This window comes from Pseudochaenichthys georgianus, chromosome 12 (assembly GCF_902827115.2).
Source record: "Pseudochaenichthys georgianus chromosome 12, fPseGeo1.2, whole genome shotgun sequence".
NCBI lineage: Eukaryota > Metazoa > Chordata > Actinopteri > Perciformes > Channichthyidae > Pseudochaenichthys > Pseudochaenichthys georgianus.
In genome coordinates, this window is record NC_047514.1 from 9,915,821 (window position 1) to 9,929,794 (window position 13,974).

At 38.9% G+C, this 13,974-nt stretch overlaps 1 protein-coding gene across 1 annotated transcript; it reads right to left on the bottom strand.

The window, feature by feature from the left end:
- Positions 1–5: 5 nt before the first annotated feature.
- LOC117455980 (anthrax toxin receptor 2-like) lies at positions 6–13,974 on the bottom strand. Its single transcript, XM_034095656.2, has 17 exons — positions 13,689–13,974; positions 13,094–13,165; positions 11,670–11,741; positions 11,395–11,476; positions 11,031–11,135; positions 10,436–10,504; positions 6,734–6,814; positions 6,576–6,636; positions 5,680–5,775; positions 4,932–5,001; positions 3,620–3,698; positions 3,171–3,266; positions 2,936–2,986; positions 2,100–2,195; positions 1,746–1,919; positions 1,580–1,660; positions 6–172 (listed from the first exon to the last, which is right to left on the bottom strand). Exons 1-17 carry the CDS (start codon positions 13,811–13,813, stop codon positions 134–136), a joined length of 1,449 nt encoding a protein of 482 aa, XP_033951547.1. The 5' UTR covers positions 13,814–13,974; the 3' UTR covers positions 6–133.

Genomic DNA, 13,974 nt, shown 5'->3' on the forward strand with positions numbered 1-13,974 from the left:
CAATATTATATATATATAGTAAAGACATTTATTTACAATACATGATGAATCCAAACATTCTCTCTTAGTACCTGTCGGTCTTCTTTGGTCAAACTGGACTAAAGTGAAAAGTGTCGATCCTCATGTTTGAACATCAATGACTCTGAACTCTGGTGAAGTTAATGCAGCGGCCCTGAACACAACAGAACACACACACTACAGTCAGATACATTTATTAATGAAGTGGAATATCTTATTTCAGTTGTTAATCAGAGATAATATAAAACAAACAAGGGGATATTACGTTTTAAATTATCTAAATTGGTATAAATGCAAGCTTTCGTTATCGTTTATCCGCCAAAATGTCAACCCTGTATCAATAAAAATATGAACAGTGAAATGCATCTTATACAAAATAAAAGAAATGCTTTTTAACATCATAACTGTATCAGAGGAACCCACTTATGAAGCTACATTATCCAAATCCCACAGTGCATATTGTAAGAGGAAAACAATCCTAAATCATCCGAGTTGTGGCGTCAAGCTGTTTTTGATGCCACAATGTTGACAATGAGACTGTTATTTATAAGTGAACGCTATTCAAAATGTAAGTTGTTATTTGCCTGTTAGGTAGATAATTATAGGGTGGTGAGAGTGGGGCTATATTATTTTCTGTATCATTAATTAAATCATTATGCAGTCAAGAGGTTGGATTCATTTTCTTATCCAATCAACTGGTGATAAACACAGCATTTGTTATGGTGTGTGCTGAGTTGCTGACAGTCGGGCAGGAAGAAATATTAACAGTATTATATATTGTTAATCAGCACCGTTTGTTATAAGACAAGATAAACCTTTATTAATCCTGTGGGGAAATTCAGTAGTTTAACAGCAACAGGGTAAGGACAAACAGGACAGCACAGATTCACACAGATTAATACAATTAAGGATAAAATCAAAGATACAAATAAAAAATGATAAATAACTATAAAATAAGAAATGAATTAAAATGAACATATTAGGGCTGCACGATATATCGTGTCATAACGATAATCGCGATATGCGCATGCGCGATATTCACATCGCAGGACGTGCGATTTTAATTAGGCAAATTAACTCAAACACATCATGTTACAATTATTTTGCTGCTTGCTACAAAAGGAAAACTCGCACGGCTCTCATGTCAGGAGTACTTGAGTGAGTGACATGCAGGCTCTGCATGCACAGCAAACCACCAATCACAATCAAATCTCCAAAGCAAACGGACCCGGTGATTAAAGGTACAGTAAAAACACTGAATAAAGTAGTTTCATGTGTTTCTCCAAGGCAGTTCGGCGCTGCTAACCGAGCTAGCTCAGCTTGCTGCTCTGATAACTTAAAATCCAGACGTCCGTGACTAAAATCCTTCATCCGGTTAAATATAATTAGAAAAATACCAATTGTATCGCATTAAAGTTGAAGAAAGGATGGTTTGAGGGAAAACAAACTGTATTTTCTTCAATTCAATATCACAATTCACAATATATATCACAGGGGGAAAAAATCGCAATGTCAGTTTTTTCCAATATCGTGCAGCCCTACATATACAGATGTTTGTTACCTTATCCTGGGATGTCGGCCTCATGATTGCCACTCTGTCGTACTGCCTCCTCAGTAATGCCCGCAGCGCATCAAAACGCCCCTGAGGGTCAAATAATGTAAATTCACTGAATATAAAACATGCTAATCATAACAGTTATTGGTATAAGTGCTGGTTATTTTCTCACCTTGATGGGAGTGTACCATTTGGACTGTGGCGGGGGGATGAGGACTGGAGGAGCTTGTGGTGGGGGTCGGGACATGATGGGCTCCTCCTCTCCCTCTGGCATGGTGACCACAGCGTTTTTAGCTTTCTCTAGACGGGACCCTTCCTCTGTGGAGCCCATCTGCCCCCAACGCACCTGCACACAGACGGACGGTGATTAGTGAAGGACACTGAACACACACAGCTTCTATTATAACCAATGTGTGTGTTTGGCATGCCTTGAAAAATGCTGAAACTTGTCTGAATACATGTTGGTAAAAATATATAAAAGTACAAAAGCACTATAAATGTGAAATGTTTGTGTATTTATTTTTACCTCCATGCGTGTGATTCCTCCAGGGCCTCTGACACCATAGTAAGAAGCATCTACTGTAGGCCATCGGTGTTTGGGCGACATGACTTCTTCTGGCTCCTTGAAAACAACAAAATAGTTTCTAATCATAACACTGGATTTTAGACCAAGTCTAGGGCTGCTTCTAAAGTTTAATCTGACAATTATTCTCTTGGTCTTGGCGTGGTCTATGAAATGTCAGAAAAGTGTGAAATATGTGCATCCCAGTTTCTCAAAGTACAGTCTTTATTGATGATTTGTCTCTCCAAACACCTAAAGATATATAATAATAACATATTAAAAAGTAGGACATCTTATAGGCTGTTACTAGACAAAAAAGTGATTCTTCTGTCAAACGACTAATCAATTAGTTTGGGTAATCATTGCAGCTCTAGCCAGAACGTTAGGTGCTTATTCAACACCATTATTAACATTTGTAAAGGAGTCAACAAACACAAAAGCACCAGAAGTGATGCAGTACCACAAACTGTCAGTAGATGCTACCTATTGACTTCTATTCAGCTTCTTTTATCACTTTCTCTCTGCATTATTGTCTAATTTGCTCGTGTGATTTAGTTATCTACCAAAGATCAAGAACTTTTATATAAGGACAGGTAGTAAAAAGGAACCCCAGAAAAAAACGTACATGATGACAATCCGTAACGCATTGTGCATTTTTAAATTGTCAGAATTTGACCTCTTCGGACTGTTTACCCTTTTTAATGTATCTTGGAAGCATGTAAAGTTGTGCCACAACTACTACACTGTCAAATAAAGGCATGCATTCCCAAAAACTAATCATAAGTCTGTGATCTACTTACAATGACAGGAGGTGGCGGAGGTGGGCGATCGGGTGGTGGGTCTCTGATCACCTGAAAAGAACGATTTAAAAAAACAAACAATACATTTAAAATGGTCTATAGACAGAATAAAGGAGTGTTACTAAAGGAAACCTGGTCCTAATTGCAACACTTTTAGGCTACTTCCATAAATAACAAAAGTATGGAATTGTGACTTCCTGAATTGAGGTATACACGCCCAGAGACTTGAACTCACCACAGTGCAGCAGAGAGGCCAGAACCACCAGAATAAAACCAGAGCCAGCAACAGCAGCAGAGCCAGCAGCAGCCACAGCACCCAGGTCCCATCTGACTGACACACACACACACACACACACACACACACACACACACACACACACACACACACACACACACACACACACACACACACACACACACACACACACACACACACACACACACACACACACACACACACACACACACACACACACACACACACACCACACACACACACACACACACACACACACACACACACACACACACACACACACACACACACACACACACACACACACACACACACACACACACACACACACACACACACACACACACACACACACACAGATCAGAGACACAGATCAGAGACACACATTATACTCGTAGAAGTGCTTCTGTTACTGTGTTGATACTCACACATGTTGTAGCATAGATAGTGATGGGACTGGAGATGTAAGATTGTCCATTATTGATGCTGACCAGCACTTCTATTGATCTGCAATCATTAGACAGACATGTTGAGAAGGCACAAAGGTTATTGCATTTATACACTCATAATTGCTCTTGTTTGCAGTCATATTTGGCAGTTGAATAGTGTTTGGTTCCAACTTTTAGGGGGCGGGACTTGAGTTAGCTTCAGCACTGTCCCTGAGAAATGATAGAGCTATGCGTGAGTGATTCAGTATGAGGGAGTGTGTGAGTGGGTGAGACATGATGGAAAGTGAGAGGCGACTGGGGACAGAGAAGGGGGGGGCACACTGATGGAAGTGGGCGAAGTTAAATCAGCTTTGGCTCTCTCTCTAAATGCCACAGAGATATTCTGGTCCGACTGGCTTCTGTTCATCCAACACTTCGAGCTGCTGGTGGTTCCACTGTAAACATTCTTCTGGTTTCTCTCTCCGTCACGCACAATACACATTAGTAACAGGCCTAGTGTTATGATATTGTTGACAGATTTAATTATTAATTAAGGCACAGGGTTCTAAAAATATATATATTTTGTTACATAATGACAATTATCATTATTATTTATTGTTCATCAGCTCTGAGAAGTGTTGCTACATATTAGTGTTGGGACAATTATTCTGTACCAGCCTTGGTCAAGCCGGTGATGTCTTACGAACACCAATGTTGTAATAAAATGATTTCATGCCGGATTTCTTTCCAGAGCTACACGATTCCCTTAAAATGACTTTATTTTGTATTTAAGTTCAACACAGGCTCATAATTGTCTTGCTGATGTGACTCAGATATAAGTATTTTCTACAGACTCAGAGTTTTTGGTGATATTTTTATTTAAGCAAAACAAAGCATACTGAAAAAAACTAAGATAGAAAAAAAGAAAAACTGACCATGGGACCAGGCATGAAAGCTTCGGTCACTATTTTGGTGTTCGAACACAAGTGTGGTTTCTCAGCTGTAGAATAAGACATTCTTGTGGGTGTTAATGACATGTGCATCTACAGCTATAAACCATTAACTTTAAATAACAATGACCAGAATGCTTTCTTCTCACAATACAATACCATATTCATAATAATAATAATAATAATGCATTACATTTTTTATTAATAGTAATGACATTTATAATTACAGTTCAAGTTGTTTTGCTTTTAGTAAGAAGCCTTGTGCTGATCAGGCTCCATTTGCCTTTTTCTAACTTGCAGATTGTTTACACTTTCACACAGTTTGCATATGTGTGTGTGTGTGTGTGTGTCTCTTGACTTACTGTCCGACCTCATGCAGAACAGGAGCAGGACACAGCAGATAGCCGTCTCTCACTACTTGTGGCTTCTGGTCTGCGAGGAAATAGAGACAGAGAATGGTTACCGCCTACAAAGAAAGGGGATGTTCTTTTAAAATATACAACAGTTACCAATAACTAAGACGTAAAACAAATGGGCCTTTCGTGCAATCTGATAGGCCAATAGAAATACAGCTAATGGTCCTCTAACGTTGAAAAAAACTGCGTGACAATTTAAATATTCTCTCCCAGTGATTGGATACAATATAGAATAAAGGAAATTCCAGCAGAATAGATGAAAACAAGATACTCAGAAGAGAAAAAGGAAGCTACAATACAAGTCATGTGTTTCCTTTCACGTCCTCTCAGTGACATTAGGAGAACATTGATCTGTTAATAGACTAATGAGAGGAAGAACATGCGCTCCCTCTGCTCACTCTCATAATGTGTCCTCTGTTCTCCGGCTGAAGTCGATAAAAAGCAGCCACTGTTTGTTCCTTGATGTCATGACTTAGAGTTTCCACTGCAGCAGAGACATCTGCACGCTGCATCACATTTCACTTCATAGATGATGTTGTCACAGGACAAGGGTAAGTAATAATCATGTACAATTGTTAAATATACCAGGGTTACAATAAGTGCATTCCTAGCATTAGCATCAACAAGCCACTTATTTACCAGCTGACGACTAAAGCACAGCTGGGGAAGTCATGAGTGTGTGGCATTCACTGACCGTATGTCTTTTGATCGACAGTGAGGGTGCAGAGTATGTTGTCCGTCCTCCTGGATCCGCTGAAGCCGCTGCCCCTCAGCACCACACTGAAAGACTCTGAAAAACATCGGACACATTACAATATTATGACGTGGTACTTCCTTTGCAAATATGAAACAGCTATTATGGTGTTTGAGCAAATTAAAGTTAAAAAGACTGAGTCATTCCTGTGTTTCTAAGCCCTTATTGGCATATAATGTCAACCTGAAAGTCAGTAATATATGCCTCAACATGATTAAGATCTTTTAAATACATCACAAAAGATGTATTATTTTGTATGGGTTTAGTTGTTATCCATTCATAACCCCCAAACCAAATCATCATAAATAGAGAAAACTGAATATTGTTTTTTATAGTATGGCATACAATGAAACATTCTGGGTAGTTTTGAGGATCCAATTCATCTCAAACAAAAGTTCTTGTAAGTTTATCCAAAGAACCTGTTTAACCTCCTCTGTCACATCAGATATCTTATATATTTAACATTTAAACAAATCAAATATAACCCAATCACAATATGAGGGTTTATTCTACTTTTACCTGGAAAATAATTCCCTGGTGGATATACTCTACCTTGTGAGGGTTTTTAAAGTATAGCGGCACAATGCACAACTAGTTATTGTCTTATCATCCAATAGTGACTGATAAATCACTCTTAAATTCATAAACTACACTAAAAGGAAGTCAGTTGAGCACAAAAGTCCTTAAGCTATATCCTCCGGGGACAACGAGTGACTTTCCAAATAAATAAAGCAATCAAGCAATAATTTGTTAAGATAATTCACTCTGATTTATTCACATTAATCATATTTTAGCTGCAATTATTACAGTTGGAACAAGAATCAACACTAGCTTACCATTCACACAAACACTTGACGGCTCTATTGTGAAAACGTCTGCACATGTCTGCTTCAGGATCTGCGGAGATACAGATGACGGTCAAAACTCAGGTTGTAAATCTGATTTCACTCTCACCGAGTGTTTTTGTTCATTGTAATTTGTGACATGACCTCACCTTGTTGACGATGTCTTTGAGGGCATGAAACCCGGACAGCACGGGGAAGACTTGTTCATTACCGTCTGCTATTTCAGCAAGCTAAGACAAAAGAAATGAAATGGACCCTTCTGTAAATTCATATTTGTTGTCTCTCTGGGAAGTCTTCAGGTCATTACGGGTCAGTGCTTCTGCAGCGTCTAGGGAGGGAAAGTCTGTCTTCGGGAGATGAAAGCTCCGGACAGCTGGCTGAAGCTTTCATCTGCTGCTTTAATGATGGCAGGACAGGAAGCTTGCCAGCATTATTTAATCACAGAGATTAATGTAACGACTTCCTCTACTGACCGCCGAGTACTCCCGCTGACTAGCCGTGCAGAGAAACTCTTTCACCCGATGACCACTGAAGACCTCCCCAGTCATGACTTATGCAACTTAAAGCCATTCCGATATGCTTATGAATACTAATTACACACATCAATACTGTCACTGTAATTCAATTAAGCTGCTAAGACCGCAAAACAAACACTAATGCAGTAATGATTCAGGGAGGGGGTTGTGTAACCGTAAGGCCACTTAGATGAAACATTGTAGTATGATCATTTTTAACAAATTAAAATAGTGTTTTCTTTTCACTGTCAATGTAAGATGACTTATGATCGGTGATAACTGTAGTCAAGATTGCATATAACAGCAGGAAAGAAACACCAGTGGACTAATGTTTCTTAAAGATATTGTTCCAATGTTTTTGACTAGGGTTGTATAAGGTACTTAGCCACGGCCGTGCATTAATACAGTAGATGGGGGTCCCCACGCCCCATGTTTGGGAAACAGACACTAGGGGTAAAGACAATTACTGCTGCAAAAATATGTTTTAGGCACCTAAAAAAATCCATACATGTTTAAAAATGTTTAAAAATGTTTAAAACAATCCCTGGTTTTCTGCTGAGCTGTCCAGTCTCCTTCATGAGAGAAATAATGCTTGGGCTAAGGCTAGGAAATCAGGCTCAGAGGTAGAATGGCTACGTTTTAGGCAGCTAAGAAATAGCTTCACATCCCAAATAAAAAGTGATAAATCAAAGTACTATTTGTCGGTTACCACAGAAAACCTGAATAATCCTAGGAAATTTTGGAAAGCCATAAAATCGATTTCCACTGGTGATATCCCAAATGAGCTACCTCCGTGCCTTACCACAGCATCTGGCACTATATCAGACAGGGCTACTATGCTAAATTGTTTTAATAAGCATTTTGTGTCTTGTGGCTCTCTGTTTGGCTGTGTGGCTCCTGTGAACGCTCCAATCCTTGACTCTGAACAATGTGGTCTGGAAAACCCTTTCAGTTTTACTCCTTTAACTGTTGGTATTGTTCATGAAGCATTATCCAAGTTAGATCCTAGGAAACCGGCTGGCCCGGACAACGTAGAACCTTTCTTTTTAAAGATAGCTGCAGATTTTATTGCTCCACCTCTTACTTCTCTTTTTAACCTCTCCCTCAGCACGAACACAATTCCAAAAGTATGGAAGTCTGCTTACGTCTTGCCTTTACTGAAAGGAGGGGAGGCAACTATTTTAAATAACTATAGGCCAATCTCTAAGTTGTCAGTTCTGGCTAAGGTGCTCGAACACTTAGTGAGTGAACAGGTAAAGGAGTTTTTATGTAACAATGACATCCTGTCTAAACATCAGTCAGGCTTCAGAAAGAAACACAGCACCATCACTGCGACAATGAAAGTGGTAAATGACATTACTACTATTTTAGATAATAAGCAGAGTTGTGCAGCTCTGTTTATTGACCTTTCCAAAGCATTTGATACTGTTGATCATCGCATCTTAAAGCAGAGGCTACTCAGTATAGGCATATCCAGCCATGCAGTGGGGTGGTTTGTGAACTACCTCTCTGAAAGGTCCCAATGTGTTCACTTTGATGGGCTGTCTTCTGAGTGGTTAAACATTTCTAATGGTGTACCACAAGGTTCTGTTTTAGGACCACTTTTATTCTCCATATATATTAACAGTGTAGGTGATAATGTGGATGAAGCTACTTTACATTTTTATGCGGATGATACTGTGATGTATTGTGCAGGTCCCTCCATTAAGGAGGCTGGTGTTAAATTACAGGCTGTTTTTCACACTATTCAGACTCAGCTCTCTGAACTAAAGCTTCTTTTAAATGTTGAGAAAACCAAGGTAATGCTCTTTTCAAAAGCTAAAAAGACTCCAGAGCCTGTTTTAGATATTGTAACTACGCAAGGAACAAAACTTGAAGTTGTTGCCTGTTACAAATACCTTGGTATCTGGCTTGATGATTGTCTCTCTTTTAAACTTCATGTCAATAACCTGCTAAAAAAACTGAGGGTTAGGCTAGGTTTCTTTTTCAGAAACAAGTCCTGTTTCTCGCTTGAGGCCAGGAAAAGGCTAGTCACTGTGACCTTTTTACCTGTGCTGGACTATGGGGATTTGTTGTATATGAATGCACCTGCCAATTACCTGAGCAAATTGGATGCTGCGTATCACAGTGCTCTGAGATTTGTCACAAATTGTAAAGCGCTTACTCATCACTGTACACTGTATACCAAGGCAGGTTTACCATCTCTCTCTGTACGGAGGCTCAGTCACTGGTACACTTTTATCTATAAAGCTTTGTTGGGTAAACTCCCGTATTATATCTGCTCGCTGATAACACAGAGAGTTGCAAGCAGCTATTGTCTGAGGTCACATGATGTGGTCTTGTTAGATGTGCCAAGAGCAAGGACTGTCTCAGGTAAGACAGCTTTTATGTGCGCAGCTCCACTTGCTTGGAACAATCTTCAGCAAGAATTGAAACTGAGCAATCTCATTCCTCTGCATGTTTTTAAAGCTAGGGTAAATGAAATGCTTGCCGATACAATGGGCACTTGTAAATGTCTATAACTATGTATCCTGTAAATATAATGTATAATGTCCTTTATTGTTTTATGTTTCATGTGGAACCTATATGCTGCAGGTCTCCCTTGAAAAAGAGATCTATGATCTCAATGGGACCAATCTGGTTAAATAAAGGTTTGAAATGAAATGAAATGAAATGTATACTATATTTAGAATATTTGTCATGCTTTTCCTTGCTATCAGACATCCCTTTCCACACAGGGAGCTGAAGTCATCCTTAACGCTCTCTTGAAAGTCACCAAACAACTGCAGTTTTACCTTGAAGAACAGCCTTGTGTGGTTAGTTAGCTTGTGTTATTGTGTAATTTCAGTGTGCTAAACCTCATATCGTTTTATAGGATAATTCCTTTCTGTCCTGAGTATTTCTTAAAATGAACACATTCAGCAGAAAGCATTCGGGCTCATTATTATTCAGCATGATAAACATCTTTGAGGACACATCGAAGTTTTCGCGTTACTTGTTCTGAACCAAAAGCTCCCTTTCAAGAACTTGATACTCTCCAAGGATATGCTAACCTACAGTAGATATACCTACCATGTTATGTTACCTTAAGGCCTCAATAAACATGATGATTTACATAAATAAACCTTAGGAGTTCCATTATCAACAAGGTCACGGTGTGTTAATATATGTAGAGCCAAAAACAGCTTTCAGTCCATGTAAGAGCGGACCACCACATCACCCAACACATGCAACACAAAAAAACAAATAAAAGCTCAGTGTTTAAACAACCAACAGTATCAGTAACAGAGAGTTTTCCTTCTCACAGTGCTGCGCGGCAGGGAAGGGAACTCCTACCTGTTTGTGGTCAAAGTCCATGACCCCGACGCAGTACACTCTGGCTCCAAACCCTCTGGCTCTGTCGGCCTGGGAAGACAAACACAAATAGTCAAATTCTCCATTTGTATGATCAGCTATCAGAAAATAAATGAAAGATCAGAGTTGTTAACCTTATTAGATTGACTTTACGTCAATCCCTGTATACTGTATAATGTTAAAGTAATACTTCACCCCCAAAAATGGTCATTTTATATAATTGACTCGCTCTGTGTTACCTTACTGTACATATTTTAAGAAGACTTCTGTTTTTGTGAAAGGAGAATAAAAAAAACGAGAGAATTCTTGAGGAATTGAAGTAAATTAGGGCTGTGTTAAACAGCAAAATATATCAAAACATCCGTACACAAACACTCAAACAACTTGCCATACCTTTAAACTTGATTTTCTGTGTGTTAATTATTAAGTAGAAACTGTCATATTTCACTAAACATGTTACATATCCTAAAGACTGTTAAGAGTGTTGTAATTCAGTAAAACGACAATTTGAGAAACATGTTTTTGTGTCAGCGTGTCTCTTTTAACTATCTTCATTTAGATTGAAACTCGAGAGTACCTCCTCCAGAGTCATCTCAAAGGGGAAGACCTCCAGCTTGCCATCAGTCAGAACGATGATGATGCTGGAGGACAGAGAAGTCTGTGTCTTCATCTGCTCTGACACCTGAGGAGAGGAGGTTGACACACACTCAGTGTGGCTCACACTCATACTGTGCACATGTGTTGCTCTAAAACGAAAATGACAATTTTACTGTTGTATATTTTGGATTGCTGTAATATTTTCAATCTCTATTCAAAGCAAATTGTGTATGTTGATAGTGTTAGCTTTTCCCAGTAAAGTGGCAGTTCATGTTGAATAAAGTAATCTGTGTTTGTTAAATAGTTCCTGGCAGGTAATCACAGTGTTAGATGAGCATACCTACCGCTTTTATGCCTTCGTGCATGTACGTTTCACCAGCTGGTTTGATTTGGCTCAGCTTCTCCAAACCCTCGTTTATCTCAGACCTGAGCACACACCAGGGATACAAATGTTCAAACAGAGACTGATAAGAGCTCAGTTTCTGTGTGATCAGGTTATCTTTGTTAATGTTTTTTTGTATCTGTGAGGAGGAAGAGGAGCAGGACGTAGTAAGATTGGTGATGGAGTGAGGCAGAGAAGAAGACAAAGTGGAAAGGTTTGGAAAATGGAAGCTGGTACCTGTCTCCAGTTAGTGGCAGTATTACGACTGCTCTGGCTGAAAAGACGATGTAGGAAACCCTCATCCTGGGACTGAAACACACACAGGCAGGAAGCTTGTTAATCTTATCTGCAGTACAAAAACAACAATCTGAAAAAGGTTTTGTACCTTTTAATGTCAACATGTTAAGTGGGTTTTGTCCTTGTTTCAACAAAAAAGATATCCATATAAACTCTTTTAGTAGCTTTGATTTCCAGTTTTATGATTTCCAGTGGACATTTGTTGATAATCTGTTTTAAATTGGATTTATTTAAACAAACGAAGAAGAACATTCAGTCATCAACAGTGTTAAATAAATGTTTATTAAAGTTCATCAATTATATGTCTTGTTCTTTTTATCATGTTGTATTTGTTTCATATTATGCCTACAAAATACACCCCAAAACAAATATCTAAACATCGGCATAGCTAATGAAAAACCCATTTCAGTAGAACACTTTTATAGAAACAACACTGTAACAGACCATGACAGGACAGTATGTGTTTTTAATGTGACATAATAAAGTGTATTGTAATGTAGCACAAAACACAGCAAGACACATAACAATATACTATATTACACTACAGAACATAAAAAAGGTAGATAATACCATGTGGCAAAACATGACAAGACATTTATTAAAAAAGTGAGTTCAGGTTCACAGGAAAATCTCAGTGTTTTTTTTCACTCACTGATCTTTACATTGTACAAAACAGAACTCCTAACATTGTCAGTTACTTAGTTTTTATATACTTCATGCAGTGAAGGGCAACACGACAGTCTGTTGTGGTCAGAATAACTTTCACATCTGGCCAAATGTTTAGTTCTCATATTTAGCAACCAGTTATTAAACCTAAAAGTATCTCTCACACACACACACACACACACACACACACACACACACACACACACACACACACACACACACACACACACACACACACACACACACACACACACACACACACACACACACACACACACACACACACACACACACACACACACACACACACACACACACACACACACACACACACACACACACACACACACACACACACGTTAACTCAGAGGGGTTTGGAGCAGTTGGTGGCCCTGAGGTATGCTGCCCAAAATAAACATGCCCTACTTTCTACCCACCTCCACTGTTTGTATCATGGTTTAAAGACCTATAATAACTTCAGTGTTTAAATCGTTTTTTATTAGTTTAAATATGACTGTAAATGCAATATGTAATTAAAACACTATACTTGGTCTTGAAGTGTGCTATATAAAGTTGTATATGCCATATTCCATATTTATAAGGTTATTTATAGTAAAGAAAACCATAAAACCTGAGGATGGGGTGGGGGGAGAGGAGGTGCCGTAGAGATAAGAGAGGGATAAAAACACTTTACTCACCTGACAAATCTGTTGGTGAGCTGCTCCACAAATCCATAGATCTCATTCCAGTGTCCAAACACACTGCCTGACCTGGAGAAACAGGAACATCAGAGCCATACATCAAAATCACCTACATATATACACATGTATCAAAATACTATAACACAATACCCAACATCAAAGCATAGCCAACCCTGAAGACAAAGAGGGGAGTCCATCAATACATTAAATTAAAATGCATTTGGATGGCTTGAATTGTCTGTATAAGAGGCATACATTAAGTTATGATGCAGTGGGTAAATGCATTCATGTTTTTGCTTTACGACAACATAATACACTGAGAATAACTCTGGAGGAAACAAAAGAGGACTTTCTTCAAGTCTACACATCAAACCCTGATGGTCAGAGCCGAAAAAGATGAAAATAAACTCTGTCTAACCTCCAGTGAATCGGCATAGGGACACTGAGAACTAAACAGAGCCATACATGGAGAGGACTGAGTCCAGACTGCTCTGACACAAGGATTACCTTTTATTTATATATTGGTTACCTGTTGGCTTCTTTTAAGCATACACATGCATGCAGACAACTGATCCAATATGTGTGTACTCACCTGTCTAAAACAAAATAAATATCAAACGCTCCATCACAAGAAGCATCGTCACCATCAGGCAGTGATGAATTCACACAAACACTTAGAAAAAGTAGGATCTGGGAACATATCCATATCAGATCCATAATCCATGTGTCTCATATCAGCAGGGTGTTTGATAACAAATGTTTCAATAATCCCTAAATCAGCTGCTTTGAGTCTGTCATCATCTGCTCGGCATCAGCCCTGCGGTTCACATGTTGAAGTCCCTGCTGAGTGGAAGTGAAGAGGATGTGTGTTCTCTAAC